The sequence below is a fragment of the Nycticebus coucang genome, chromosome 22, assembly GCF_027406575.1.
Source record: "Nycticebus coucang isolate mNycCou1 chromosome 22, mNycCou1.pri, whole genome shotgun sequence".
In the NCBI taxonomy this organism is placed as follows: Eukaryota; Metazoa; Chordata; class Mammalia; order Primates; family Lorisidae; genus Nycticebus; species Nycticebus coucang.
The window spans coordinates 22919057-22946574 of NC_069801.1; the positions used below are offsets into that span (position 1 = coordinate 22919057).

General features: G+C 39.7%; 1 protein-coding gene and 1 pseudogene across 24 annotated transcripts in view; both read left to right on the forward strand.

The window, feature by feature from the left end:
• Nucleotides 1-27518, forward strand: part of EPB41 (erythrocyte membrane protein band 4.1) — a 222585-nt gene that overhangs the window by 118396 nt on the left and 76671 nt on the right. For all 23 annotated transcript variants that reach the window (XM_053576609.1, XM_053576598.1, XM_053576605.1 and 20 more), the window contains exons 6-8: nucleotides 12142-12217; nucleotides 14521-14739; nucleotides 26255-26342. In XM_053576609.1, coding sequence (XP_053432584.1) covers nucleotides 12142-12217; nucleotides 14521-14739; nucleotides 26255-26342 — 383 coding nt within the window. The remainder of the gene's footprint in view (nucleotides 1-12141; nucleotides 12218-14520; nucleotides 14740-26254; nucleotides 26343-27518) is intronic.
• Nucleotides 1432-2873, forward strand: LOC128575180 (stomatin-like protein 2, mitochondrial; annotated as a pseudogene). The gene has a single exon (XR_008376938.1). The product of XR_008376938.1 is annotated as a stomatin-like protein 2, mitochondrial (transcript).

Sequence of the window (27518 nt, forward strand, 5' to 3'; positions counted from 1 at the left end):
GATGCACCATAGGTGTGGCCCCACCCATTACCCTCTCTCCACCAAAACCTCCCCCCTCCCTTCCCCTTCCTTGGCCCTTTCCCCATAGTCTTGTGCCTTCATGTGAAAGCTATAATTTAGCTTCATAGTAGAGATGAGTACATTGGATACTTTTTCTTCCATTCCTGAGATACTTTGCTAAGAAGAATATGTTCCAGCTCCATCCATGTAAACATGAAAGAGGTAAAGTCTCCATGTTTCTTTAAGGCTGCATAATATTCCATGGTATACATGTACCACAATTTGCTAGTCTATTAGTGGGTCGATGGGCACTTGGGCTTCTTCCATGACTTAGCAATTATGAATTGGGCTGCAATAAACATTCTGGTACAAATGTCTTTGTTATATTGTGATTTTTGGTCTTCTGGGTATAAACCTAGTAAAGGAATTATGGGATCGAATGGCAGGTCTATTTTTAGGTCTCTAAGTATTCTCTAAACATCCTTCTAAAAGGAACATATTAGTGTGCATTCCCACCAGCAGTGTAGAAGTGTGCCCTTTTCTCCACATCCATGCCAACATCTCTGGTTTTGGGATTTTGTTATGTGGGTGTGTTCTAACTTTTTCTGTGTTCTCCTTCCTATAGTTCTTTTCGTTCCTTTCAATAGTTCTTTCTCCAAATTTGAAGTGTAAGGGACTGTGGAAGAAAATAATTGCTTGCTACTGGTCCTTCTGATATTAATGGCTTTATGCTTAGGTCTACCAAGGTGTCCAACCTTTTATTTTTTCTCTGGTTTTCTCTGCTGCATGTTGGAAGAAGAGTTGTCTGGAGACAAACACTAATGAGAGCTAATTAGCAAATAAAAAACTCCATGAATAATTTTCATGATACTCGACACCACAGATAAGCAAAAGTACCCTCACAAAATCAGCTTATAGTTTGTGGGCCCCAGGGTTGACACCCCTGCAAGCCCTCTAGTGTATATTACTGCTGCACACCCTGGTCAGACTAGTGTCTTGGGATAACTGTTCCTAGGTTGAAAAAAGTATATATTAGAATTTTTCAGCACCAAGTTCAATGAGCCAGCTAAGGGGCAAGAGACCTTTTTTTTCTTGATTAAGACTACCTGTCCTTTCTGTTTAGTTTAGTTTTGAAGAAACTTCCAAGAAATGCAATAGTTATAAGTCATCGTGATTAGTAAATTAACTCTCACCTGAAAGCAAACTTTACTTTTCATTTGTTTCTTAAAAGAAAGCACTTTTGTTAAAGTAGAGAAACAAAATTCTCCTTTGGACTGGCAATGCTCCATATTTGCTGCCTACTCGTAGGAGCTTGTTTTAAAATGCAAGTCAAAGAAAAAATATTCAGAATATTTGTGACGTAACAAGAAAAACTAATCCCATCCCCTTTCAATGAAAATACTTTTAATGTTCAATATTACTCAGGAACAAATAGTTGTATAAGAAGACTCTTCAGGAAAAAAGTGAACTCAGAGTTTATGATGAATGAAAAAGAATATCTAATGAATTATATTCCTGGATACTAAAAAACAGTCTTTTGTTAAGAAAAAGAACCTGGAGTGGAACTGCGGGAGGAGCGGCTCCAGTCAGCTTTGTAACGACTGCTCTGCCCCGTGTCTGGTTGGTTCCTGAGGTCGCGGCAGCCTTGGGAAATGCTGGCGTGCGCGGCGCGGGGCACTGGGGCCCTTTTGCTGAGGGGCTCTCTGCAGGCTTCTGGCCGTTCTCCGCGCCGCGCCTCCTCCGGATTGCCCCGAAACACCGTGGTACTGTTTGTGCCACAACAGGAGGCCTGGGTGGTGGAGCGAATGGGCCGATTCCACCGGATCCTGGAGCCTGGTTTGAACATTTCTCATCCCTGTGTTAGACCGGATCCGGTATGTGCAGAGTCTCAAGGAAATTGTCATCAACGTGCCTGAGCAGTCAGCTATGACTCTTGACAGTGTAACTCTGCAAATTGATGGGGTGCTTTACCTGCGCATCATGGACCCTTACAAGGCAAGCTATGGGATGGAAGACCCTGAGTATGCTGTCACCCAGCTGGCTCAGACAACCATGAGATCAGAGCTCGGCAAACTCTCTCTGGACAGAGTCTTCAGGGAACAGGAGTCCCTGAATGCCAGCATTGTGGATGCCATCAACCAGGCTGCTGACTGCTGGGGCATCCGCTGCCTTCATTATGAGATCAAGGATATTCATGTGCCACCCTGAGTGAAAGAGTCCATGCAGATGCAGGTGGAGGCAGAGCGTCGGGACGGGCCACAGTTCTAGAATCTGAGGGGACCCGAGAGTTGGCTTTCAATGTGGCAGAGGGAAAGAAACAGGCCCAGATCCTGGCCTCTGAAGCAGAAAAGGCTGAACAAATAAATCAGGCCTCAGGAGAGGCCAGTGCAGTGCTGGCCAAGGCCAAGGCTAAGGCTGAAGCTATTCGCATCCTGGCTGCAGCTCTGACACAACACAATGGAGATGCAGCAGCTTCACTAACTGTGGCTGAGCAGTATGTCAGTGCATTCTCCAAACTGGCCAAGGACTCCAACACTATCTTGCTGCCCTCCAATCCCGGTGATGTCACTAGTATGGTGGCTCAGGCCATGGGTGTATATGGGGCCCTCACCAAAGCTCCACTGCCAGGGACCCAGGACTCAGTCACCAGTGAGAACAGCAGAGATGTCCAGGGCACAGATACAAGTCTTGATGAAGAATTTGATCGATTCAAGCTGAGTTAGTGGAATTAGGCTTGGCAGGGAGCCTGGAGACAAAGAAGCAGTACTTCCAAATTCTGGTTGTAGCCCCCCTGCCAAGGTTTTGGTTTTTATTTTTTTATTTGAACTTTAATCATGTAATAAACACACTATTGGTAAACCAGAAAAAAAAAAAAAAAAACAAAAAGAACCTAAACACTTGTCATTAAAAAAAAAATACATACATATATATGTATGTATATATATGTATATTTCAAAGACCATTGAGACAGGAGGCAAAAAAAAAATTATAAAATAATAAAAACTCTTTCTTCAACATGGCGGGGGAATCTGATATCTTACAAAAACTTTAATAGGGAGTCAAAATGTAAACATTTCATTTTGCCAAAAAGAAGATGACATTTATCTATTGCAAAGGTTTTCTTTTTCTTTTTTTATCATACAAGTAATATATACTTATTGCAAAAAAATTAACATTATGGAAACATACCATGGAGAAGGTAAAAGTTCCCTAAATTGTATCATCTGGTTATAATCACTGTTAAACTGGTGTAATCTGCAAGATTTTTTCCATGTATAGATATATTGTGCTTTTCAAAAATATAACTATAGCCTAGGAAACATAACGAGACCTTGTCTCTCTTTAAAAAAAAAATAGAGGGTGGCGCCTGTGGCTCAGTCGGTAAGGCGCCGGCCCCATATACCGAGGGTTGCGGGTTCAAACCTGGCCCCGGCCAAACTGCAACCAAAAAATAGCTGGGCGTTGTGGCGGGCGCCTGTAGTCCCAGCTACTCAGGAGACTGAGGCAAGAGAATCGCTTAAGCCCAGGAGTTGGAGGTTGCCGTGAGCTGTGTGAGGCCACGGCACTCTACCGAGGGCCATAAAGTGAGACTCTGTCTCTACAAAAAAAAAAAAAAAAAATAGAACTGAGCACAGTAGCACCTGCTTGCAGTCCCAGCTACCAAGAAAGACGAAATAAGAGGATCGTTTGGGGCAGGAGTTTGGGACCTCCCTGGGTGGCCTAGCAAGACCCCTATCTCAAAAACAAGTATACTAGGGTGGCACCTATGGCTCAAAGGAGTAGGGCGCTGGCCCCATATGCCAGAGGTAGTGGGGTTCAAATCTAGCCCCCGCCAACAACTGCAAAAAAAAACAAGTATACTATAGATGAGTATCATATATAAAAATCTCCCTTTTTCCCTTGTCCTAGTCTTGAAGTTTCCTTTCCTAGAGGCAACCAGGGTAACTTAATTTCTTGTGTTCTTTCCAGAAATGGTCTGAATATATGTAGACATACATACATGGGTGTGTATATTTTATTATAAATATGTAACTAATCTTTTTTGACTAACATAATTTGGAGTACTCTCCATGTCAATATATATAAATGTATTTCATCTCTTAAAGTTTCTTAAATATTTATTTAAATAAGGGAACGTTTGTCTATTATTTTCCTCCCAGTTCCATCCCCTAGCCTATTCATAAAAATCTATTATCATAAATTTGGGGTGATTCTTTCTTTTTTTTTATTGTTGGGGATTCATTGAGGGTACAATAAGCCAGGTTACACTGATTGCAATTGTTAGGTAAAGTCCCTCTTGCAATCATGTCTTGCCCCATAAAGTGTGACACACACCAAGGCCCCATCCCCCTCCCTCCGTCCCTCTTTCTGCTTCCCCTCCCCATAACCTTAATTGTCATTAATTGTCCTCATATCAAAATTGAGTACATAGGATTCATGCTTCTCCATTCTTGTGATGCTTTACTAAGAATAATGTCTTCCACTTCCATCCAGGTTAATACGAAGGATGTAAAGTCTCCATTTTTTTAAATGGCTGAATAGTATTCCGTGGTATACATATACCACAGCTTGTTAATCCATTCCTGGGTTGGTGGGCATTTAGGCTGTTTCCACATTTTGGCGATTGTAAATTGAGCTGCAATAAACAGTCTAGTACAAGTGTCCTTATGATAAAAGGATTTTTTTCCTTCTGGGTAGATGCCCAGTAATGGGATTGCAGGACTAAATGGGAGGTCTAGTTTGAGTGCTTTGAGGTTTCTCCATACTTCCTTCCAGAAAGGTTGTACTAGTTTGCAGTCCCACCAGCAGTGTAAAAGTGTTCCCTTCTCTCCACATCCACGCCAGCATCTACAGTTTTGAGATTTTGTGATGTGGGCCATTCTCACTGGGGTTAGATGATATCTCAGGGTTGTTTTGATTTGCATTTCTCTAATATATAGAGATGATGAACATTTTTTCATGTGTTTGTTAGCCATTTGTCTGTCATCTTTAGAGAAAGTTCTATTCATGTCTTGCCCCTTGATATGTGGGATTGTTGGCTTTTTTCATGTGGACTAATTTGAGTTCTCTATAGATCCTGGTTATCAAGCTTTTGTCTGATTGAAAATATGCAAATATCCTTTCCCATTGTGTAGGTTGTCTCTTTGCTTTGGTTATTGTCTCCTTAGCTGTACAGAAGCTTTTCAGTTTAATGAAGTCCCATTTGTTTGTTTTGTTGTTGTTGCAATTGCCATGGCAGTCTTCTTCATGAAGTCTTTCCCCAGGCCAATATCTTCCAGTGTTTTTCCTATGCTTTCTTTGAGGATTTTTATTGTTTCATGCCTTAAATTTAAGTCCTTTATCCATCTTGAATGAATTTTTGTGAGTGGGGAAAGGTGTGGGTCCAGTTTCAGTCTTTTACATGTAGACATTCAGTTCTCCCAACATTTGTTGAATAGGGAGTCTTTCCCCCAAGGTATGTTCTTGTTTGTTTATCGAAGATTAGGTGGTTGTAAGATGTTAGTTTCATTTCTTGGTTTTCAATTCGATTCCAAGTGTCTATGTCTCTGTTTTTATGCCAGTACCATGCTGTCTTGAGCACTATGGCTTTGTAGTACAGACTAAAATCTGGTATACTGATGCCCCCAGCTTTATTTTTATTACAGAGAACTGCCTTAGCTATACGGGGTTTTTTTCCGGTTCCATACAAAACGCAGAATCATTTTTTCCAAATCTTGAAAGTACGATGTTGGTATTTTGATAGGAATAGCATTGAATAGGTAGATTGCTTTGGGAAGTATAGACATTTTTACAATGTTGATTCTTCCCGTCCATGAGCATGGTATGTTCTTCCATTTGTTAATATCCTCTGCTATTTCCTTTCTGAGGATTTCATAGTTTTCTTTATAGAGGTCCTTCACCTCCTTCGTTAGGTATATTCCTAGGTATTTCATTTTCTTTGAAACTATGGTGAAGGGAGTTGTGTCCTTAATTAGCTTCTCACCTTGACTGTTATTGGTGTATACAAAAGCTACTGACTTGTGGACATTGATTTTATATCCTGAAACATTACTGTATTTTTTGATGACTTCTAGGAGTCTTGTGGTTGAGTTTTGAGGTTCTCTAAGTATAAGATCATGTCGTCAGCAAAGAGGGAGAGTTTGACCTCCTCTGCTCCCATTTGGATTCCCTTTATTTCCTTGTCTTGCCTAATTGTATTGGCTAGAACTTCCAGCACTACGTTGAATAGTAAAGGTGACAGAGGACAACCTTGTCTGGTTCCAGTTCTAAGAGGAAAAGCTTTCAGTTTTACTCCATTCAGTAAAATATTGGCTGTGGGTTTGTCATAGACAGCTTCAATCAGTTTTAGAAATGTGCCACCTATGCCTATACTCTTCAGTGTTCTAATTAGAAAAGGATGCTGGATTTTATCAAATGCTTTTTCTGCATCTGTTGAGAGGATCATGTAATCTTTATTTTTGCCTCTGTTAATATGGTGGATAACGTTTATGGACTTGCATATGTTAAACCAGCCTTGCATCCCTGGGATGAAGCCTACTTGATCATGATGAATGACTTTTTTGATGATAAGCTGTAATCTATTGGCTAGGATTTTGTTGAGAATTTTTGCATCTATATTCATGAGTGAGATTGGTCTGAAATTCTCCTTTTTTTTTTTTTTTTTGAAATTCTCCTTTTTGTTTGGGTCTTTTCCTGGTTTTGGTATCAGGTTGATGTTTGCTTCATAGAATGTGTTGGGGAAGATTCCTTCTTCCTCAATTTTTTGGAATAATTTCTGCAGTACAGGAATAAGCTCTTCCTTGAAGGTTTGATAGAATTCTGGAGTGAAGCCATCTGGACCAGGGCATTTTTTGGTTGGAAGCTTTTTTATTGTTTCTTTGATCTCAGTGCTTGAAATTGGTCTGTTCAGGAGCTCTATTTCTTCCTGGCTGAGTCTAGGGAGAGGGTGTGATTCCAAATATTTATCCATTTCCTTCACATTGTCAAATTTCTGGGCATAGAGTTTCTGGTAGTATTCAGAGATGATCTCTTGTATCTCTGTGGGATCAGTTGTTATTTCCCCTTTATCATTTCTGATTGAGGTTACTAGAGATTTTACTTTTCTATTCCTCGTTAGTCTGGCCAATGGTTTATCTATTTTATTTATTTTTTCAAAAAACCAACTCCTTGTTTCATTAATTTTCTGAATGATTCTTTTGTTTTCAATTTCATCGATCTCTGATTTGATTTTGGATATTTCTTTTCTTCTACTGAGTTTAGGCTTAGATTGTTCTTCTTTTTCCAATTCCATAAGATCTCTTGTGAGATTGTTGATGCGCTATCTTTCTGTTTTTCAAATGTAGGCATCTAAAGCGATGAATTTTCCTCTCAAAACTGCTTTTGCAGTATCCCAGAGGTTTTGGTAGCTTGTGTCTTCATTGTTGTTATGCTCAAGGAAGTTAATGATTTCCTGTTTGATTTCTTCCTGCACCCATCTGTTATTCAACAGAAGATTGTTTAATTTCCATGCCTTTGTGTGGGGTTGAGCGTTTTTGTTAGAGTTGAGTTCCACCTTTAGTGCCTTATGGTCTGAGAAGATACAAGGTAAAATTTCAATTCTTTTGATTCTGTTGATATTTGTTTTGTGTCCCAGGATATGATCAATTTTGGAGAATGTTCCATGGGGTGATGAGAAGAATGTATATTCTTTATCTTTGGGGTGGAGTGTTCTATATGCGTCTATCAAGCATAGTTGTTCTAGGGTCTCATTTAAATCTCTTATATCTTTGTTTAATTTCTGTTTAGAGGATCTGTCCAGCTCTGTAAGAGGAGTGTTAAAGTCCCCTGTTATTATGGTATTATCGGATATCATATTGCTCAGATTGAGTAAGGTCTGTTTCAAGAATCTGGGAGCATTTAAATTGGGTGCATAGATATTTAGAATTGAAATGTCTTCTTGTTGTATTTTTCCCTTGACCAATATAAAGTGACCATCTTTGTCTTTTTTGACTTTAGTTGCTTTAAATCCACATGTATCTGAAAATAAGATTGCAACTCCTCTTTTCTTCTGAATTCCATTTGCCTGAAAAATTGTCTTCCAACCCTTGACTCGGAGCTTTAATTTGTCTTTTGAAGCCAGGTGTGTTTCTTGCAGACAGCAAATGGATGGCTTGTGTTTTTTAATCCGGTCAACCAATCTATGTCTCTTCAGTGGGGAATTCAAGCCATTAACATTTATTGAGATAATTGATAAGTGTGGTAGTATTCTATTCGTCTTATTTTGTGAGAGTCCATTGCTTAGTTTTATCTTTTGCATCAGTGTGGAGGTTAGGTTCTGTCCTTTAATTTCTGAGTTCTTACTTTGCTGCTGATCCATTGTGGTGGTCAGTGTGCAGAACAGGTTGAAGTATTTCCTGTAGAGCTGGTCTTGTGGCGAATTTCCTCAATGTTTGTATATCCGTAAATGATTTGATTTCTCTGTCAATTTTGAAGCTTAGCTTAGCAGGGTACAGAATTCTGGGCTGGAAATTGTTCTGTTTAAGTAGATTAAAGGTAGATGACCATTGTCTTCTTGCTTGGAAAGTTTCATTAGAAAAGTCTGCGGTCACTCTGATGGATTTGCCCCTGTAGGTCAACTGGCGCTTACTCCTGGCAGCTTGCAGAATCTTTTCTTTTGTCTTGACTTTGGACAGGTTCATCACAATGTGTCTTGGAGAAGCTCGGTTAGAGTTGAGGTGACCTGGGGTCCAATACCCTCTGAAAGCAGTGTGTCAGAATATTTGGGAAATTTTCTTTTATAATATTCTCTAGTATGGCTTCCATTCCTCTGGAGCATTCTTCTTCTGGGGTGATTCTTTCAATCTATGTTTTTATATTTTTTTCTTTTATACATCCATACTTATATATACATAATACTGCCTTTTTTTTTGAGACAGCCTCAAGTTGTCGCCCTGGGTAGAGTGCTGTGGCAACCTCCAATTCCTGGACTCAAGCGATTTTCCTGCCTCAGCCTCCCAAGTAGCTGGGACTACAGGCATCCATCACAACGCCTGGTTATTTTTTGGTTGCAGCCGTCATTGTTGTTTGGCAGGCCCAGGCTGGATTTGAACCTGGCAGCTCAGATGTATGTGGCTGGTGCCTTAGCCGCTTGAGCCATAGGCGCCAAACCTGTTTTTTTTTTTTTTTTAGAGACAGAGTCTCACTTTATTGCCCCCTTGGTAGGGTACTGTGGTGTCACAGCTTACAGCAACCTCCAACTCCTAGGCTTAGGCAATTTTCTTGCCTCAGCCTCCTAAGTAACTGGGACTACAGGTGCATGCCAGAACAGCCTGCTATTTTTTTGTTGCAGTTTGGCTGGGGCCAAGTTCGAACTCGTCATCCTCGGTATATGGGGCTGGTGCCCTACCCACTGGACCATAGGCGCCACCCAGTTCTTTTTGTTTTTAATTTCTGTCAGACCCAGCCTTACCCATTTAGACCTTCTGAGGTTTACCAATCTCCCTCCTCTTAGCTTAATTTTTAGTTTTGTTTATTTTCTTGGTTCTGGGTATGAGAGGTAAATATTTGTAGGAGGATAGTAGAATTCGGTGATTAAAATGCCTATAATCCAGGCGGTGCTGGTGGCTCAAAGGAGTAGGGTGCTGGCCCCATATGCTGGAGGTGGTTGGTTCAAACCTAGCCCCCGCCAAAAACTGCAAAAAAAAAAAAAAGCCTATAATCCTAGTACTTTGGGAGGCTGACGCAGAAGCACCACTCAAGCAACATCGTGAGAGATCCCCATTTCTCCAAAAAATAAAAAAAAAGTAAGTTTTGCGTGGTGGCTAGTGCGTATGGTCCTAGCTATTCAAGAAGCTGAGGCAGGAAGAATTGCTAGAGCTCAGGAGTTTGAGGTTGCAGTGAGCTAGGGTGACACCATTGCACTCAACCCTGGCAATAGAGTGAGACTGTGTCTCAAAAACAAGCACAATAGCATGGAATTTGAAGTAAAAGAACTCTGGGTTTACTAGCTTTCTACTTTCCTAAATGTCTGTTTTTTCATATATGAAAAGCATTAATATATGTATTTCTTTGAGGATTAAATGAATTAATGTAAAAGAGGGCTGGCTTAGTGCCTGGTATGCAATTAGTGCTGAACAAAATGACAGCTGTTAACATCTGTAGCCAATCATATTTCATTATGGCTGAATTTAAGCCTTATTCTTTGGGAAGTCAGCAGTCATGCTAGAAAAACCCTGAAGGGTAGCACTCAGCTGGAAAAATTGAAATGCATTCTCCATTTAACCTTTACTCATAATCTCTGATTTTTATTGTAGATCAAAAATGCAACACATTTGTGTGAGTCTCAGGATTGAATTCTTGTAGTTTTCATGCCTAAAATATTTTTATTACAGGTGCAGTATCTAAAAGCTACTTAGGCACCTGTAGCTCACCTGTAGGGCGCCAGCCACATACACTGGAGCTGGCAGGTTCGAATCCAGCCCGGGCCTGCCAAACAACAACTACAACCAAAAAATAGCCAGGGGTGTAGCAGCCGCTTGTAGTCCCAGCTACATGGGAGGCTGAGGCAAAAGAATTGCTTAAGCCCAAAAGTTTGAGGTTGTTGTGAGTTGTGACGCTACGGCACTCTACTGAAGGCGACAAACTGAGACTGTCTCAGAAAAAAAAAAAAAAGATAATAAAAGCTACCTATAGGGCCTGGTGCAGTGGCTGACACCTATAATCCTAGTACTCTGGGAGGCCAAGGCAGGTGGATTGCTTGAGCTCAGGAGTTGAAGACTAGCCTGATGGCTAGGCATTATGGCAGGCACCTGTAGTCCCAGCTACTTGGGAGTCTGAGGTAAGAGGATCACTTAAGCCCAAGACTTTGAGGTTGTTGTGAGCTATGATGTCACAGCACTCTACCAAGGGCTACAAAGTGAGACTCTGTCTCAATAATAATAATAATAATGATGGTAAAATAAAAGCTACCTATGTGTTGCTGTGAGCCGTGACGCTACAGCACTCTACCAAGGGCAACAAAGTGAGACTCTGTCTCTAAAAAAAAAAAAGAAAGAAAGAAAGGAAAAAAAAAGCTACCTATATTGCCTTTTTGTCCTTATTTCTAAAATGATCTCCTAATCTCCCCTATATTAATGACAAGAATGCTTTTATTTGAGGTACTGTTGACAGATACCACAAGTAAATAATTCCAAAACCAAAAAAAGAACATTTATGGGTTACCTGAATGACTTCTGAGCACTCGGAGGAGTACAGCCATGTACTGCCTGGTGACATTTCTGTTAACAGGGACTACATATATGATGGTAGTCCCGTGAAATTATAATACCACATTTTACTGTACCTTTTAGATACGCATATACTTAACATTGTGTTCCAACTCTGTAGTATCCAGTACAGTAACATGCTGTACAGGTTTGTAGCCTCTACATGTATGTACCATATAGTCTATGTGTATCCTACATGATGATGAAATCGTCTAAAGAGGCATTTCTCGGAATGTATACACTACTACATACAGATCATAGTTTGAAAACCATTGTTACAAGCAAGTTGACGTAAAGGATGGTTTTTATCATGTTATTTTGCCTATGTAGTTCTCATCCTTTGTAAACACAACTGTTCAGTTAGATGAAAAAAAAAAAAGATCTTCTAGCTTTAACTCTTAAGTGCTAGCTAATTAACTTTCTTCTTTTTCTTTCTTTTTTTTTTGAGACTCACTATGTCACCCTCAGTAGACAGTAGAGTGCTGTGGCGTTGTCACAGGTCACAGCAACCTCAAATTTTTGGGCTCAAGGGACTCTCTTGCCTCAGCCTCCCAAGTAGCTGGGACTACAGGCGCCTGCCGTAACGCCGGGCCATTTTTCGGTTGTAGTTGTCATTGTTGTTTGGCAGGCCCGGGCTGGGTTTGAACCTGCCAGCTCCGGTGTATGTGCCTGGCGCCTAGCTGCTGAGCTATAGGCGCCGAGCCAGAAAAAATTTTTTTATCCACGAGGCATGAAAGTATTTTAAAATTTCAGGGGGAAAAGGATTTTTTTCAAAATATTTTGAGGTATTTCTATACTTGGCCTTAGCCAAAAGGTCAAGAAATGATTTTTTTAAGGTTAAAAAGAATCCTAAACTTTATGATATAAACATGAAATTCTTTGGTGTTTATTTTTACAGGTGTCCCGTGGAATTTTACATTTAATGTAAAGTTTTATCCACCTGACCCAGCACAGTTAACAGAAGATATAACAAGGTAAACCACTAAGTAATAAACACGTAATAGTAATTCTCATAAACTCTAGGAATTTCCCTATTCAGAATTATAGAAAAATGGTGAGCTATTAAATGCTTAGTTAGCCTAAAAGAGAAGGTTTGTGGTCACTTCAAGGCAGGCTTGCAAATAATTGAACTTAAAAGACTCAAGTGTCTATGACCTGCCTGGAGGAAACGGGCAGCGACCTAGTCTTGTTTATGATCAGTGTAATACCAAGCTGTGGACAGGGCTTATATACACCACACCACCCTCCCTCCAAAGGCAAGACACAAATATACGTGGTAAAAGACTACTGATTTTTTTATTTTTTGTATTTATATTCTTTTCCCACCATGTTCCTTCTTAAAGAGATCAAAAGAGCTAAAAGTCTCAGTGTTATTATTTCTTCCTATCTCCTTTTTTTTTGCAGTCTTTGGCCGAGGATGGGTTTGAACCCGCCACCTCTGGCACATGGGGCCAGCGCCCCACCCCTTTGAGCCACAGGCGTCGTCCCTTTCTGTCTCTTTTTTAAACTGTATGTATGATTAGCTACGTGATCCCCATGAACTGAATCTTCCTTTGAACCCACTTAATTTATGAAATAAGTCTTATACTCTTTAAAACAGCCTACTCATCTATTTAAGGAAAATGACTTTTATTGGATTCTGTGAGAATATTAACAAAATAGCCAGGCATTGTGGCAGGCGCCTGTAGTCCCAGCTACCTGGGAAGCTGAGGCAAGAGAATCGCCTAAACCCAAGAGCTGGAGGTTGCTGTGAGCTGTGACACCATGGCACTCTATCAAGGGTGACAAGTGAGACTCTGTCTCTTAAAAAAAAAAGAATATTAACAAAAAAATGGAAAAGCAAGATAATTGTAAAGAGTAGAACTATACATATTTATATCCATAAGCCTCTCACATAGAGCCTTATAATTAGTAAGTGCTTGGCAAATGTTTGTTAAATTGAACTATTAGTTGTCAAAAACTGCTTTCTAATTTTGATTTTGTTGCCAACTTTCTGATTTCAGTCAAATTTATAATCTCTAGGCCTCAGTTTCTATATCTCTTAAATAAGGGGATAGATTAGACTCTTGAAAAATCTGATTAAGTTCTATGAAAAGTCTATACCATTTTTTTCTTATTATTGTCTAGTCACCATACATTGTTGAAGTTGAGATGCCATTTATCTGCCTTAAAAATTGTTCTGGTTATTTCTTTTTCACATGTAATGTTTGTCTTTTGGAGTTGCTACTTTGGTTACTTATCTTTCTTCATCTGTATGTATAAAACAAAATGCATCCCTAAAAATCTTTTAGAAGCGGTTAAGATTCTGGTCACTTGTTTGGCATTGCTCTGACTTTTTTGGTAAAAGGCATGTATGTAGTAACTAATTATAGATAGAAAAACTATTGCTGATGCACATATTATTTAATAACATATTGCTATGGTAAAAGCAAAGATATGATTCTAATTAATATAGCAATTGCCAATTTAAACATACTTTTCCTGTTTGATAAAACATTCTGAATTGGTCCACTCAGTCAGTTAGACTAAGCAGTAGGAGGTCAGGACCATACCTGTGAACACTGTAGTCATGGAAGTGTCTATACATATTGAGGCACTCAATTAGTTTATTGGACCGAACTTTTTTAACTGCAGTCTGAATTCTCAACAGTATGCGGGAGGCTGTATGTAATTTAACTCACCTTGAAGGAAAAACACGCCACAATGTTCATATCATACTGAAAATGTGTAAATAATGTCATCTTTGTATATGAAGGATAGTATCTACACATTTGGCAAAGCACTGTGATGGAAAACAAAGGGTCTGGTTTTAGAGCCAAACAGCCTTCATTGTTCTCTGGCATCGAGCAACTAAGCCTCTGAGGATGCCTCCTCATCTGTCCTCTGTCGATGGTACCCACCTCACAAGTATTTTCTTTTAAGATAAGATAATTTATGTATCTATGGTACTTAGTATACTTAACAAAGTATTAGTTTCATTATGACCTTCAGACTTTTCCAACTTTTCCTCTTTTTGTTTCTAAATATGTGTATGACAGTTACAATATTTTTTTTAACCTTCTATATGGAAAAAATTCACACAGAATGGAAGAAATTATAGTACGATAAACTACCATATATGCCCACTACTTGGACTGAACAGTTATTGATATGATCTCATACTTAACCTATTTTCTTCTTTCTTCTTCTTTTCCTCTCTTTCCCTTTTTTCTCCTCTTCCTTTCTGTATTTTGTTGTTGTTGCTGACATGTTAACATCTTTTCTCTTTTGGCCGTAGATACTATTTGTGTCTGCAGCTTCGGCAGGACATAGTTACAGGACGTCTGCCCTGCTCATTTGCAACCTTAGCATTATTAGGTTCTTACACCATCCAGTCTGAGCTGGGGGACTACGACCCAGAACTCCATGGTGTGGATTATGTTAGTGATTTTAAACTGGCCCCAAATCAGACCAAGGAACTTGAAGAAAAGGTCATGGAACTGCATAAGTCATACAGGTGAATATGTCTCTAGGGTTTGTTCTGTGTTTGTTTTGGGCAATAAGTTTAAACCCTTAATATGATATTGATTCAGTATTTGCCTAAGAGGGAGCATAGTGCCATAGAAAGAGTCAGTGTGAGCCCACTTACCTCCACTGTAACTTTGGACAAGTCATTGTTAACAATTAACTAAAGGGGGGTGGTACCTGTGTCTCAAGGAGTAGGGCACTGGTCCCATATACTGGATGTGGTGGGTTTAAACCCGGCCCTGGCCAAAAACTACAACCAAAAAAAAAAAAAAAAAATTTAATAATTAACTAAAGGGGGCAGCACCTGTGGCTCAGTGAGTAAGGTGCCGGCCCCATATACCTAGGGTGGTGGGTTCAAACTGGCCCCAGCCAAACTGCAACAACAAAAAGCCAGATGTTGTGGCAGGCACCTGTAGTCCCAGCTACTTGGGAGGCTAAGGCAAGAGAATCGCCTAAGCTCAAGAGCTGGAGGTTGCTGTGAGCTGTGATGCTACAGCACTCTACTGAGGGCAACAAAGTGAGACTCTGTTTCTAAAAAAAATAATTAACTAAAGGACATTACATTGTCTTTGAATACATTTTTAATACTTTGAATCATTCTGACTATGATTGTAAAAATCTATATGTAAAAATATATACTATATATATGTATATACGTACAGGATCAAGTATTGGAAAGAAACAATTAAAATTATTTGATTTGGTTCGGCGCCTGTAGCTCAGTGGTAGGGCCCCGGCCACATACACTGAGGCAGGCAGGTTTGAACCCAGCCCAGGCCTGCTAAACAACGACAACTACAACAAAAAATAGCCAGGGCTCAGTGCCCATAGCACAGTGGTTACAGTGCCAACCCCATATACCAAAGGTGGTGGATTCGAGCCCAGCCTGGGCCAGCTGAACAACAGCTAAACAACTGCAACAGAAAAATAGCCAGGCATTGTGGCGGACACCTGTAATCCAGCTGCTTGGGAGGCTGAGGCAAGAGAATCGCTTAAACCTGGGAGTTTGAGGTTGCTGTGAGCTATGATGTTACAACACTCTACTGAGGGGACATAGTGAGACTCTGTCTCAAAAAAAAAAAAAAAAATAGCCAGGCGTTGTGGTGGGCACCTGTAGTCCCAGCTACTTAGGAGGCTAAGGCAAGAGAATCACTTAAGCCCATGAGTTTGAGGTTGCTGTGAGCTGTGACAGTACGGCACTCTACTGAGGGTGACAATAAGACTCTGTCTCAAAAAAAAAAAATAATAATTATGCTAAGATATTTGCCTTTTTCACTGTGTTGAAATGGGTGATGCACAAATCAAGGCATTTGCACCAAACTGTACTGGCGTTCATTATGTTCATCAACATATACTTGCAGTTAAAAATAAAAAAGGCTAATTTAGCTAAGAATGTTTTTAATGAAGCAATAAACAGTATTAATTTTATTAAATCTTGAATGCATTTCTTTTTTTTTTTTTTTTTTTTAATGAGACAGAGTCTCACTTATTTCGCCCTCAGTAGAGTGCCATGGCATCACAGTTCACAGCAACTTCAAACTCTTGGGCTTAAGCGATTCTCTTGCCTCAGCCTCCCTAGTAGCTGGGACTACAGGCTCCCATCACAACACCTGGCTATTGAATACATTTCTATATAATATTCTGCATGATTAAGTGAGATGTATGCATAAAATATTTCTGCTGTATACTGAAGTACAGTAGTTGTTTCAAGGAAAATTACTTGTGTAATTTGAATTATGAGCTGAATTAACTATCTTTTCTATAAACACTGTTTTTTCCTGAAAAAAATGACTAACAAACTATGATTATTCAGTCAGAGTTACTTGGCATTCATTTTCTAAAAAATGAATGAGCTGGTGCTTTTAGAAAAGCAAATGACAGTATTTGTTGATAATGACAAAATTCACATTTTCGAGTAAAAATTAAAATTTTGAGAAACTTTTATTTGCCACTGTGATCCTGACAGCTTTTAAATACTTAAAGACTTTTTCTGCCAAGGGCAATAGTGATTTTAATGAATGTGACTTTTCTTATACATTTATTGTATAATGAAACGTGTCAACATTTGGAAGATTTATGTAACTTGGTGAGCCAGTATTTTTCAGATAAACAATACACAATGTTACAAAATCATGCATGAATAAAAAAAGATGTATTCAAAGCAAGATAGGCTGGGTATGGTGGCTCGTGCCTGTGATCCTAGCGTTTTGGGAGGCCTAGGCTAGATGATTGCTTAAACCCAGGAGTTCAAGACCAGCGTGGGCAACATTGCAAGACCCTGTCTCTACTAGAAATAAAAAAGATATAGGTGTGAAGACATGCACCTATAGTCCTAGCGATTTGAGGCTGAGGGGGGAGGAGCCCTGGAGATCCAGAATTCACTGTTGCAATGGGCTATGATCATGCCATTGCACTTGAGTCTGAGTGACAAAGACCCTGTCTCCTAAAAAGTTTTTTTTTGTAGAGACAGAGTCTCACTTTACTGCCCTCAGTAGAGTGCCGTGGCCTCACACGGCTCACAGCAACCTCCAGCTCCTGGGCTTATGTGATTCTCCTGCCTCAGCCTCCCGAGCAGCTGGGACTACAGGCGCCCGCCACAACGCCCGGCTATTTTTTTTGTTGCAGTTCGGCCGGGGCTGGGCTTGAACCCACCACCCTCGGTATATGGGGCCGGCGCCCTACTCACTGAGCCACAGGCGCCACCCCTAAAAAGTTTTTTTAAAAAGCAAGATAAACCAGTAGATCTTAATGTAACAGTTCAAAAAGTTCATTGACACGTTCCACATTTCATATTGCAATTAACCTTTCAGAAACTGCCATTGTTGAGTTTTAGTGTAATATCAAAGAAGAATATTTTAAATTCTCAGTCTTTCCTTTTCTAATTACATATTTCTGTGAGAGCAGATTTCTTCATATAATACCAAATTAATATATTGGAACAGATTGAATGCAGAAGGTAGGAGAATCCAGCTGTCTTCTAAGACAGACATTAAAGTGATTTGTAAATATGTCAAACAGTGTTGCCTTTTCATTATGTTTTTGGGAAAATATTGTTATTTTTCACAAGTAATGTTATGAATGTTAAAAATAATGGATTTATTTTTATTCTTTATAAATTTAATAAATAGGCCAGGCATGGTGGCTCATGCCTATAATCCTAGCACCCTGAAAGGCCAAGGTGGCAGGGTTGCTTGAATGCAGGAATTTCAAAATAGCCTGGGCCTCTACTAAAAATAGAAAAATTAGCAAGGCATTGTGGTGGGTGCCTGTAGTCCGAGCTACTCAGGAGGCTGAGGCTGGAAGATGACTTGAACTCAGGAGTTGGAGGTTGCTGTGCGCTAGGCTGATGCCGTGGCATTTTAGCATGGGGGCAACAGTGAGACTCTGTCTCCAGAAAAAAGAAAGAAAGAAAGAAATTTAATAATTATTTTAAATTTTTCTTAGTTTTAAACTTTCTAATATAGTAAATACTAATAGGTACAAGCAATATAAAGAAAAGTTCTTTGGAGTCCTCAGTAGTTGTTACAATAATTAAGAGAGTAAAGAAGTCGTAAGGCCAAAAAAGTTTGAGAACCACTGAGTTAGGCAATAGGGTGCCATAGTTAAAAGGATAGGCTCTGGGCGGGAGGCAGTGGCTCATGCCTGTAATCCTAGTACTCTGGGAGGCTGAGGTGGGTGGATTGCCTGAGCTGACGGGTTTGAGACCAGCCTGAGCAAGAGCGTGACCCCAGTCTCTAAAAATAGCCGGGCGTTGCAGCAGACACCTATAGTCCCAGCTACTTGGGAGGCTGAGACAAGAGGATCACTTAAGCCCAAGAGTTTGAGGTTACTGTGAGCTGTGATGCTATGGCACTCTACCGAGGGTAACAAAATGAGCACTCTACCGAGGGTAACAAAATGAGACTCTGCCTATAAATAAATAAATAAATAAATAAAACAAAAATTAAGAAAAACTTTAAACTAAATTAATTAAATACAAAATTCAAGAAAATTAAAAAAAAAAAGGATAGGCTCTGGAATCAGCCTGTTTTGCTTTAAATTCAGACTCTATTCTTTATTAAGCATGTAATTCTTGGTAAGTTACTTAAGCTTTCTTTTTTTTTTTTTTTTTTTTTGTAGAGACAGAGTCTCACTGTACTGCCCTCGGGTAGAGTGCCGTGGCGTCACACGGCTCACAGCAACCTCTAACTCTTGGGCTTACGCGATTCTCTTGCCTCAGCCTCCCAAGCAGCTGGGACTACAGGCGCCTGCCACAACGCCCAGCTATTTTTGTTGCAGTTTGGCCAGGGCTAGGGTTTGAACCCACCACCCTCGGCATATGGGGCTGGCACCCTACTCACTAAGCCACAGGCGCCGCCCAATTTCGTAATTGTTAAATCACATAATTCATGTGAGCTTAGCACAATGGTGTATAGTGAGAGTTCAAGTATGTGCTAAGATAATAATAATTCTGAAATACTGAATGTGAGTCTGGGTTTGGAGAACCACTCTTAGAACTTAACAGAATTTAAACTCTTACAGGTTAAATAATCTCAAACGACAAATTGATATGGTCCATTTGATCTTCTGTTATGTATATAAAAATTGAGCAATAATGAATCACTGTGACTAGAAAATTTAAAGTCTGTGTTCTTGGAATTTACTTGCTGCTTTATGGAAAGATTTGCAACCCTCCCAAATACATACTCAAATGAAAAATTTCGGCTCAGCGCCTGTAGCTCAGCTGGCTAAGGCACCAGCCACAGACACCAAAGCTGGCGGGTTCGAATCCAGCCCAGGCCTGCCAAACAACAATGACAACTACAACCAAAAAATAGCCAGGCATTGTGGCAGGTGCCTATAGTCCCAGCTACTTGGGAGGCTGAGGCAAGAAATCACTTAAGCCCAGGAGTTGGAGGTTGCTGTGAGCTGTGATGCCACAGCACTCTACCCAGGGCAACAGCTTGAGGCTCTGTCTCAAAAAAAAAAAAAATTTTTTTTTTCATTATGTTCAATAAATGGCATTTTAACTAATCCAAAGAAACTTACACTGAGGCATAATCATTTACTAGGCACTGGAGAGTACAATATTAGCAAATTCTACCCTCCTTCTTGACAAACAGAAGACTGTCTACATAAATGGAACCCTTAGTAGTGGCCCTTTGCCCAGACAGGGATTTTGAAGCTATAATTAACATTTTAAATTTACACTGACAAATCAAGCTTTAATATTAATTGCCTTCCACTATGGGCACTAGGAAGGTGTGTAAACGTGTCGGTTTCCACCCCCTGCACAGTTAATTATAATAATAAGGAGATACAGCAACATTAATAATAGACTACGACGTGGCCCTGGAACTCACCAAATGTCTCTCTCCTGACCCCACTTGCTTGAAATAAATAAATACAGGGAAATTTAGTTGTATGTTCTTTTTAATGAGCAAGAGTTAACTAGTGCCAGAACTCCGTATTTAGGTACTTCTGTAAGTGGTAGTAGTTACAAGTAGTAAATTATTAGGTGGTACTGAATAAATTCAAGACAATACTCTAAGGGTTTAGAGGTATCTAATCTTTTCTCAGCCTGTTTATCATATAACTTTCACAGGTCTTAGAAATTTTGGGAAAAACTCTGAGCTTTAAAATTTCAAGGTGAAAAAATAATTTGTTTTAATTTGTCCATTTAACTCACAAAATATAACATGCAAAGATGTCTGTGGGTGGTAGGATTGTGGGAGATTTTCCTTTTTTTCTATGCTGTTACTGTTATTTTCCAAATTTTATTCAATGAATGTGTATGACTTTTTATAATTGGAAAAAGCTTTCTAGGAACATTAGGTTGAGCAGAATAAGACAGTCATCTATGCAGAGGGGCAATATAGCTTCAGACATTGAGACCTAGGCAGGGTGGGAGCATCTCCTTGGGTAGGGGGTGCATCTTGGCTTGAAGGGTCAAAGCTCAATGGATGAGGATGGTGGTCTTGCATGGATGCCTAGTGGTAGGTTTTAGAGGCCAAGCAGAGGGAGAAGGGCATCCATGTGGAAGTAGGGTCTGTGTAGGGTGCAGAGGGCATCTACATGGGTGGCACCTGATGCAGATTGTCAAAGCCTGAGCAGAGTGAAGGTGTCCATGGAAGGAAGTGGTCTAACACCAGGAGTCAGAACCCAAATGAGGTAAAGAGGGCATTCACGTATGGAGAGCAGTTCAGAACGGGGAATTCAGAGTCCAAGCAGGGTAAGAAGGGGCATGCACGTGGGGAAAGTGTCAGTCAGTGGCAGTAATGAGAGATTGGTTATGTACAAGGAGATCGACCAAATTAGTCAATATCTTCAGGATAATTAGAGTCAGGTTTCTCACAGTCAATGAGAGGAGCTATGAGTTATGGAAAAAGAAACTAAAATGACTCCTGTGGTAGTGCATTAAAACTAGAGATTTCAGTGGGAACTGATGGTTCTAATATATATATAGATACATACATATAGAAATATAAATGTAAATAAGTACATACAACATGCATACTCTTACTCTACATTGTGGCAGAAAGAGGAACTCAAAAAACGATGGGAAATGGTCAGAAGGACACAGACTTCAGCTTGGGAGAGTCCCACTAACCCAATCTGGGCCAATTTAAGTATTAAAATAAAGTGGCTATGGCTTGGTGCTGGTAGCTCAAGTGGCTAAGGTGCCAGCCGCATACACTGGAGCTGGAAGATTTGAATCCAGCCCAGGCCCACCAAACAATGACAACTATAACCAAAAAATAGCCGGGCGTTGTGGCAGGTGCCTCTAGTCCCAGCTACTTGGGAGATTGAGGCAAGAGAATCGCTTAAGCCCAAGTTTGAGGTTGCTCTGAGCTGTGATGCCTCGGCATTCTACCCAGGGCAACAGCTTGAGGCTGTGTCTCAAAAATAAATAAATAAATAAATAAAAATAAAGTGGCTAGAGTTTGCAATCCCAGTTACTCAAGGGGCTAACACCAGAGGATCACTTGAGGTCAGGAATTCAAAACCAGCCCAAACAACATAGCAAGACTCCATCTCTACAAAAAAATTAAAAATTAGCCAGGTATTGTGGCATGCACCTATAGTTGTCATTACTCAGGAGGATCACTTATGCCTAGGAGTTCAAGACTACAGTAAACTGTGATATGCTACTGCACTCTAGCCTGGGCAACAGACTGAGATCCTGTCTCTAAAAGAAAAAAGAAAGAAAAGAATTAATTGTATTACGTTAAATGAGGCAAGAGTTCATGAGTCCATACTGATATAAATAAGTAAATAAATTCAAAGTTTGATTAAGGAACAGGATATTTCCACAAAGTGCTCATTAATTACAAAGAGTTAAAGAGGTATTTCACAGAAGAAAAACCTAGAAGATATCAGAGGTTAAAATGAACATTACCCACAAAGGGACAAATTGAAGTTATGTACCACTTAAGAGATGCAGTGAGAATATAGCACCACTTCTGTGATGTTTCTGTCAAAGACGCATCGCATGAATCAGCTCACAGAGGCCCAAATTGTGAGATGTTTTGCAGAATAACTAGTCTGTAATTTATAAAGGGTTGAGGTTTTAAAAGTGAAAGAAAGATTAAGGAGTCATTCCAGACTGAAGAAGCCTGAAGATACATGAACTAAATGAAACTCATGATGCTAAACTGGATACCTCTGCAACAACTGGGTATACTTTTGGGGGCCTCTAACAGTTATATGGCATTAATGTGTCAATGTTAATTTCCTGTTTTGTTTTTGTTTGTTTTTTTTTGAGACAGAGTCTCACTATGTTGCCCCCCAGTAGAGTACTGTGCCATCACAGCTCACAGCAACCTCTAACTCTTGGGTTTAAACGATTCTCTTACCTCAGCCTCCCAAGTAGCTGGGACTACAGGTGCCTGCCACAATGCCCAGCTATTTTTTGTTGCAGTTGTCATTGTTGTTTAGCTGGCCTGGGCCAGGTTTGAACCTGCCAGCCTTGGCGTATATTGTATTGGGGTTATGTAGAAGAATATCCTTTTTTGTAGGACAGATTTTTAGTTTGTAATAAAAGTATTCAGAGTGATAGGTCATTAGGTTGCAGTTTATTTTCAGGTGGTTCAGGAAAAAATTACATGTATTACATATAACTTTCAGGAAACATAATTATTTCAAAACTTTGTGTATGTGTATACAGATTTTTTTTTTCTTTCTTTTTTTTTTTTGTTTGGTTTTTGGCCGGGGCTAGGTTTGAACCCGCCACCTCCGGCATATGGGACCAGTGCCCTACTCCTTGAGCCACAGGTGCCGCCCCAGATTTTTTTTTTTTTTCCTAAAGACAGGGTCTCTCTATGTTGTCCAGGCTGGAATGCAGTGGCTATTTATAGGCACAGTCATTGCACACTGTGGCCTCAAACTAGATGAGTTTAGAGACAATCTGTCTATGTAACCCATGCTGGACTCAAACTCATGGCCTTAAGTGGTCTTCCTGCCTCAGCCTCCCAAGTAGCTAGGTCTACAAGCGCACACCCCTGTACCTGGCTAAAAATTATATAAGAAATTGTAAAGCATTAGTCAAACTTCAAATATAAATACTATTTTTAACTATCAAGGAAGTTTTTTTTGTTTGTTTTGTTTTGTTTTGAGACAGCATCTCAAGCTGTCGCCCTCAGTAGCATTTTGTGGCATCATAGCTCACAGAAACCTCAAACTCTTGGGCTTAAGCGATTGTCTTTGCCTCAGCCTCCGAAGTAGATGGGACTACAGGCACCTGCCACAACGCCTGCCTATTTTTTTGATTGCAGTTGTCGTTTTTGTTTAGCAGGCCTAGGCTGGGCTCGAATCTGCCCGCCTCAGTGTACATGGCTGGCGCCCTACTCTCTGAGCTATGGGTGCCGAGCCTATCAAGGAAGTTTTAAAGATCTCCTCTTACCTTCTGCCCATAATACAATTTTAAAGCATGCTAATTTATAGAAGCATCTAATTACATAGTTTGAAATTTAAATTGTCCCCATTAATGTCTCTTAGGATTGAAGGAGCGAGTGAAGATTTTATCAAGCTTGTTTCATTAGTGTTTTCAATTTTGTCTTCAAGTGATCCAAATTATTTCTCCTAATTTTATTTTATGATCCTTGTGTAAATGGACCACTGGATTATCAGAAAATAAAGCTTTTTTATTTTTTAAGACAAACTCTCACTTTGTCACCTTTAGTACTACAACATCTGGCTATTTTGTGCTTTAGAGACAGGGTACCTCTTGCTCAGGCTTGTCTGGAACTCCTGAGCTCAAGCAATTCACCTGCCTGGGCCTCCCAGAGTGCTAGGATTACAGGCATGAGCCACCCTGCCAGGCAGTTTAGAAAGCAGTTCTACAACCTTTATCTCATTTGATCCTAAAAGTCATATTCATTAATTCAACAAAGACAAAAAAATTCATTGCCTTTCCTGTTATCTGGAAATAGGCATTATGATGATTCTTTCTTCATAGAGATTGAGGGAGACACTGACTGACCACTCTTTAAGTATCAGAGCCGAGATTCTAGCCCATGTGACTAGAGTCCCGAGTTAAGGGCTGCTTCAGACTTAAGAGTCTTTACCTGCCCATGACCATGTGATTCCTCAGGACCTGTTTCTTCAGCAGCAAAATGAAAGTGTTGTTCTCTGCAATATTCACGTTCCATTCCAGCTTCGAAATGCTAAAATTCATCCCATTGATAATAGCAACAAAAAAACAGCAGGGCACCTGCTCAATCCCAGCACTTTGAAAGGCTGAGGCAGGAGGATTCCTGAGGCCAGGAGTTTGAGACCAACCATAGTCTTGTGATATTGTTTGAGCAATATCACAAGACCCCATCTCTACAAAAAAAATTTAAATTAGCCTGGTGTGGTGGAACATACCTGTTCTGAGGTAGGAGGCGAATTGTTTTTGCCCAAAAGTTCTAGGCTGTGGTGAACTGTGATTGCACCACTGCACTGCAGCCTGGGCAACAGAACAAGACTACGTCTAGAAAAAAAAAAGGAAAAGTAAAATAACTGAGAGTAACCTTATTAGAAAATTGTATAACTTCTATGGGGAAAAATGTTTAACTATAAAACTTTTTGGAGGTATTTTTAATGTCTTGAATATACAGTCTTGCATATGGGTTAATTTTCCCATTCTCCTTTCCATTAATAAATAGAATTCAAGTGTGAAGCGTTAGAGTGTGTGAAAAGAAGTTTAGTCATTAACAAATCTATAGCTGATCTCCTGAGGGTTTTTTTGTTTTTTTGATTGTGGTGGTTTTAAGGAATCCTTTGTCCTTTTTAATGAGACAGATGGGTTCAGAAGTGACTTTTCCTTGTTAAGAGACCCCTACTGCTTTCTATAGCTTGAGGTAGTCTTACTGGAAACTGGCATTTACATGTTTTTCTTTAATTACTCTGCATTAGAAGTGATATTTTTGTCTTAAAAGCTCTACAGAACTGCTTAGCTTATGAGCACTTTTCAAAAGAGAGGAAACTTATGAAGGAGAAGGGAAGACCATCACAGTGAATGTTTAGAAAGTGGCACTGATTGTTTTCAAACAAATCTAATTCATTATATGCCTGGTAATGAAGACATCTTAATAACAGAGAAAGCAGCCCTATTATCTATCTGCTTCTATTAACCAATTTATTTTGTTTAGATCAGTGGGCAGGACACCATCTGTTACTTGAAATTTTCTCTTCATCAAGCCTGCCCCCATTAACAGTCTCCGGTTAAGTAATGTCTGCTGCCCTTTTGTTTAATTTCCATAATTACTTGATTCAAGGGTTATGGATAGAAAAGGGCAACTAGGAGGATATTGTAAATTGTACCATGCCCTCAGAGGATTTAATTTGGTCATCATTTTAGCAAGAAAAATTAGTGGGAGGAATTTGTGTGTGTGTTGGAGAAAAAGGCTGAAGAGAACAGAGAGGGGGACAGAACTGATGGTGGATGAGGTGGCTTTATAAGGAAATTATTAAATAAAATAAAAAAAAACTTTTTCTGATGTTTTTTGGTGACTATTTTTCTGAAAGATACTTTTTTCTAAGGTATATTTTAGTTATTTAGATGCAGGTAGTGGTAAGAGTCTTATTCCATAATAACCTACTTGCAGGACTTTTAAATATATCTTTTTTTTTGGGGGGGGACAGTTTTAGTTTGTTGCCCTCAGTAGAGTGCTGTGGTGTCATAGTTCATAGCAACCTCAAATTCTTGTGCTCAACTGATCCTCTTGCCTCAGCCTCCTGAGTAGCTGCAACTATAGGTGCCTGCTACAACACCCAGCTAATTTTTCTATTTTTAGTAGATATGGGGTCTGGCTCTTGCTCAGGCTGATCTTGAAATCCCGCGCTCAAGCAATCCACCCACCTGGGCCTCCCAGAGTGCTAGGATTATAGGCATGAACTACTGCGCCTGGCCTTTGAAATATATTTTACATACATATTGGTATATACTGTATATAAGTAAAGCACAATAAATACACAAATGTTATTACTGTAAATGATGACGCTATGATACTGAAAGGATTTTTGTTTTTATTTTATCAAAGGTCCATGACTCCAGCTCAAGCTGACTTGGAATTTCTTGAGAATGCCAAAAAGTTGTCTATGTATGGAGTTGATCTTCATAAAGCAAAGGTAATGATAAATTTGGCCTTAATTAATATGCACATGTATATGTATTATATGACTCAGGTTTGTTATGCATGTATCATGTCTGTGTCGTATAATACTTCTCACAAACATCCAGGATATTTTATTCAAATCATTCTGGGGTAGAAACATTCAAAATCAACATAGGGTATTTTACAACATTCAGAAGAGATCTCGTTAAAATTTTAAGTGTATCAGTTCAGTCAGTCAAGTGTTATCAATTGAAGTGCTCCTTAGCAATTCTACCATGGGAATACAGTTTCGTGTCCAAGCCACTGTAAGATCAAAAGATGCAACATCTAGAGGAAAAAAAATTAAATTTCCTAAAATGCAGTTATGTTTCAAAATATAGAGTGTCAAGATCCCTTTCACAGCTGACATCACCTAAATCAGAATCACCAAGAGTGTTTATTAGATATGCAGATCCCTGAACTCCTCTCAGATTTATGGAATTACTTTGGAGGCGTGGCTCTAAACTCTAGATTTAATGAGCATCCCAAATGACTCCAGTTCATGCTTAAATCTAAGAACTCTTGGCCTAGATTAGTGGTTCTGAAATTATAGTCCAGCAAAAGTTAGCATCACTTAGGAATTTGTTAGAAATACACATTTCAGATCCTATCCCAGGCTTATTGAATCAGAAGCTCTGGGGGTGGCTTACCAAGTCTCTAGGTGGTAATGCACACTGAATGATCCACTATAGCTCATTCAAAAAATACTAGGTTAGGGGGCCCAGGATGGTGGCTCATGCCCATAATCCCAACTATTTCAGAGCTCAAGGCTGGAGGATTGCTTGAGCCCAGGAGTTAAAGGTTACTGTGAACTAGGTAGGCTAAGGCCATGGCACTCTAGCCCAGGCAACAAGAGTGAGACTGTGTCTGAAGAAACAAACAAACAAAAAAACAACTACTGGGGTAGGGCACTGGAAAATTGAGCTTTAATCCTAGTTCAACCTAATATAACCTATCAGAATGAATACTTAAGGCAAGTTTCTTGATTCTTATATTCAACTATTAAAATAGCTGGGGAGAGTGATGCCCATAGCTCAGTGGGTTGGATGCTGGCCACATACACCAATGCTGGCGGGTTTGAACCCGGCCTGGGCCAGCTTAAACCACAATGACAACTGCAATGGAAAAATAGTTGCGCGTGTGGCAGGTG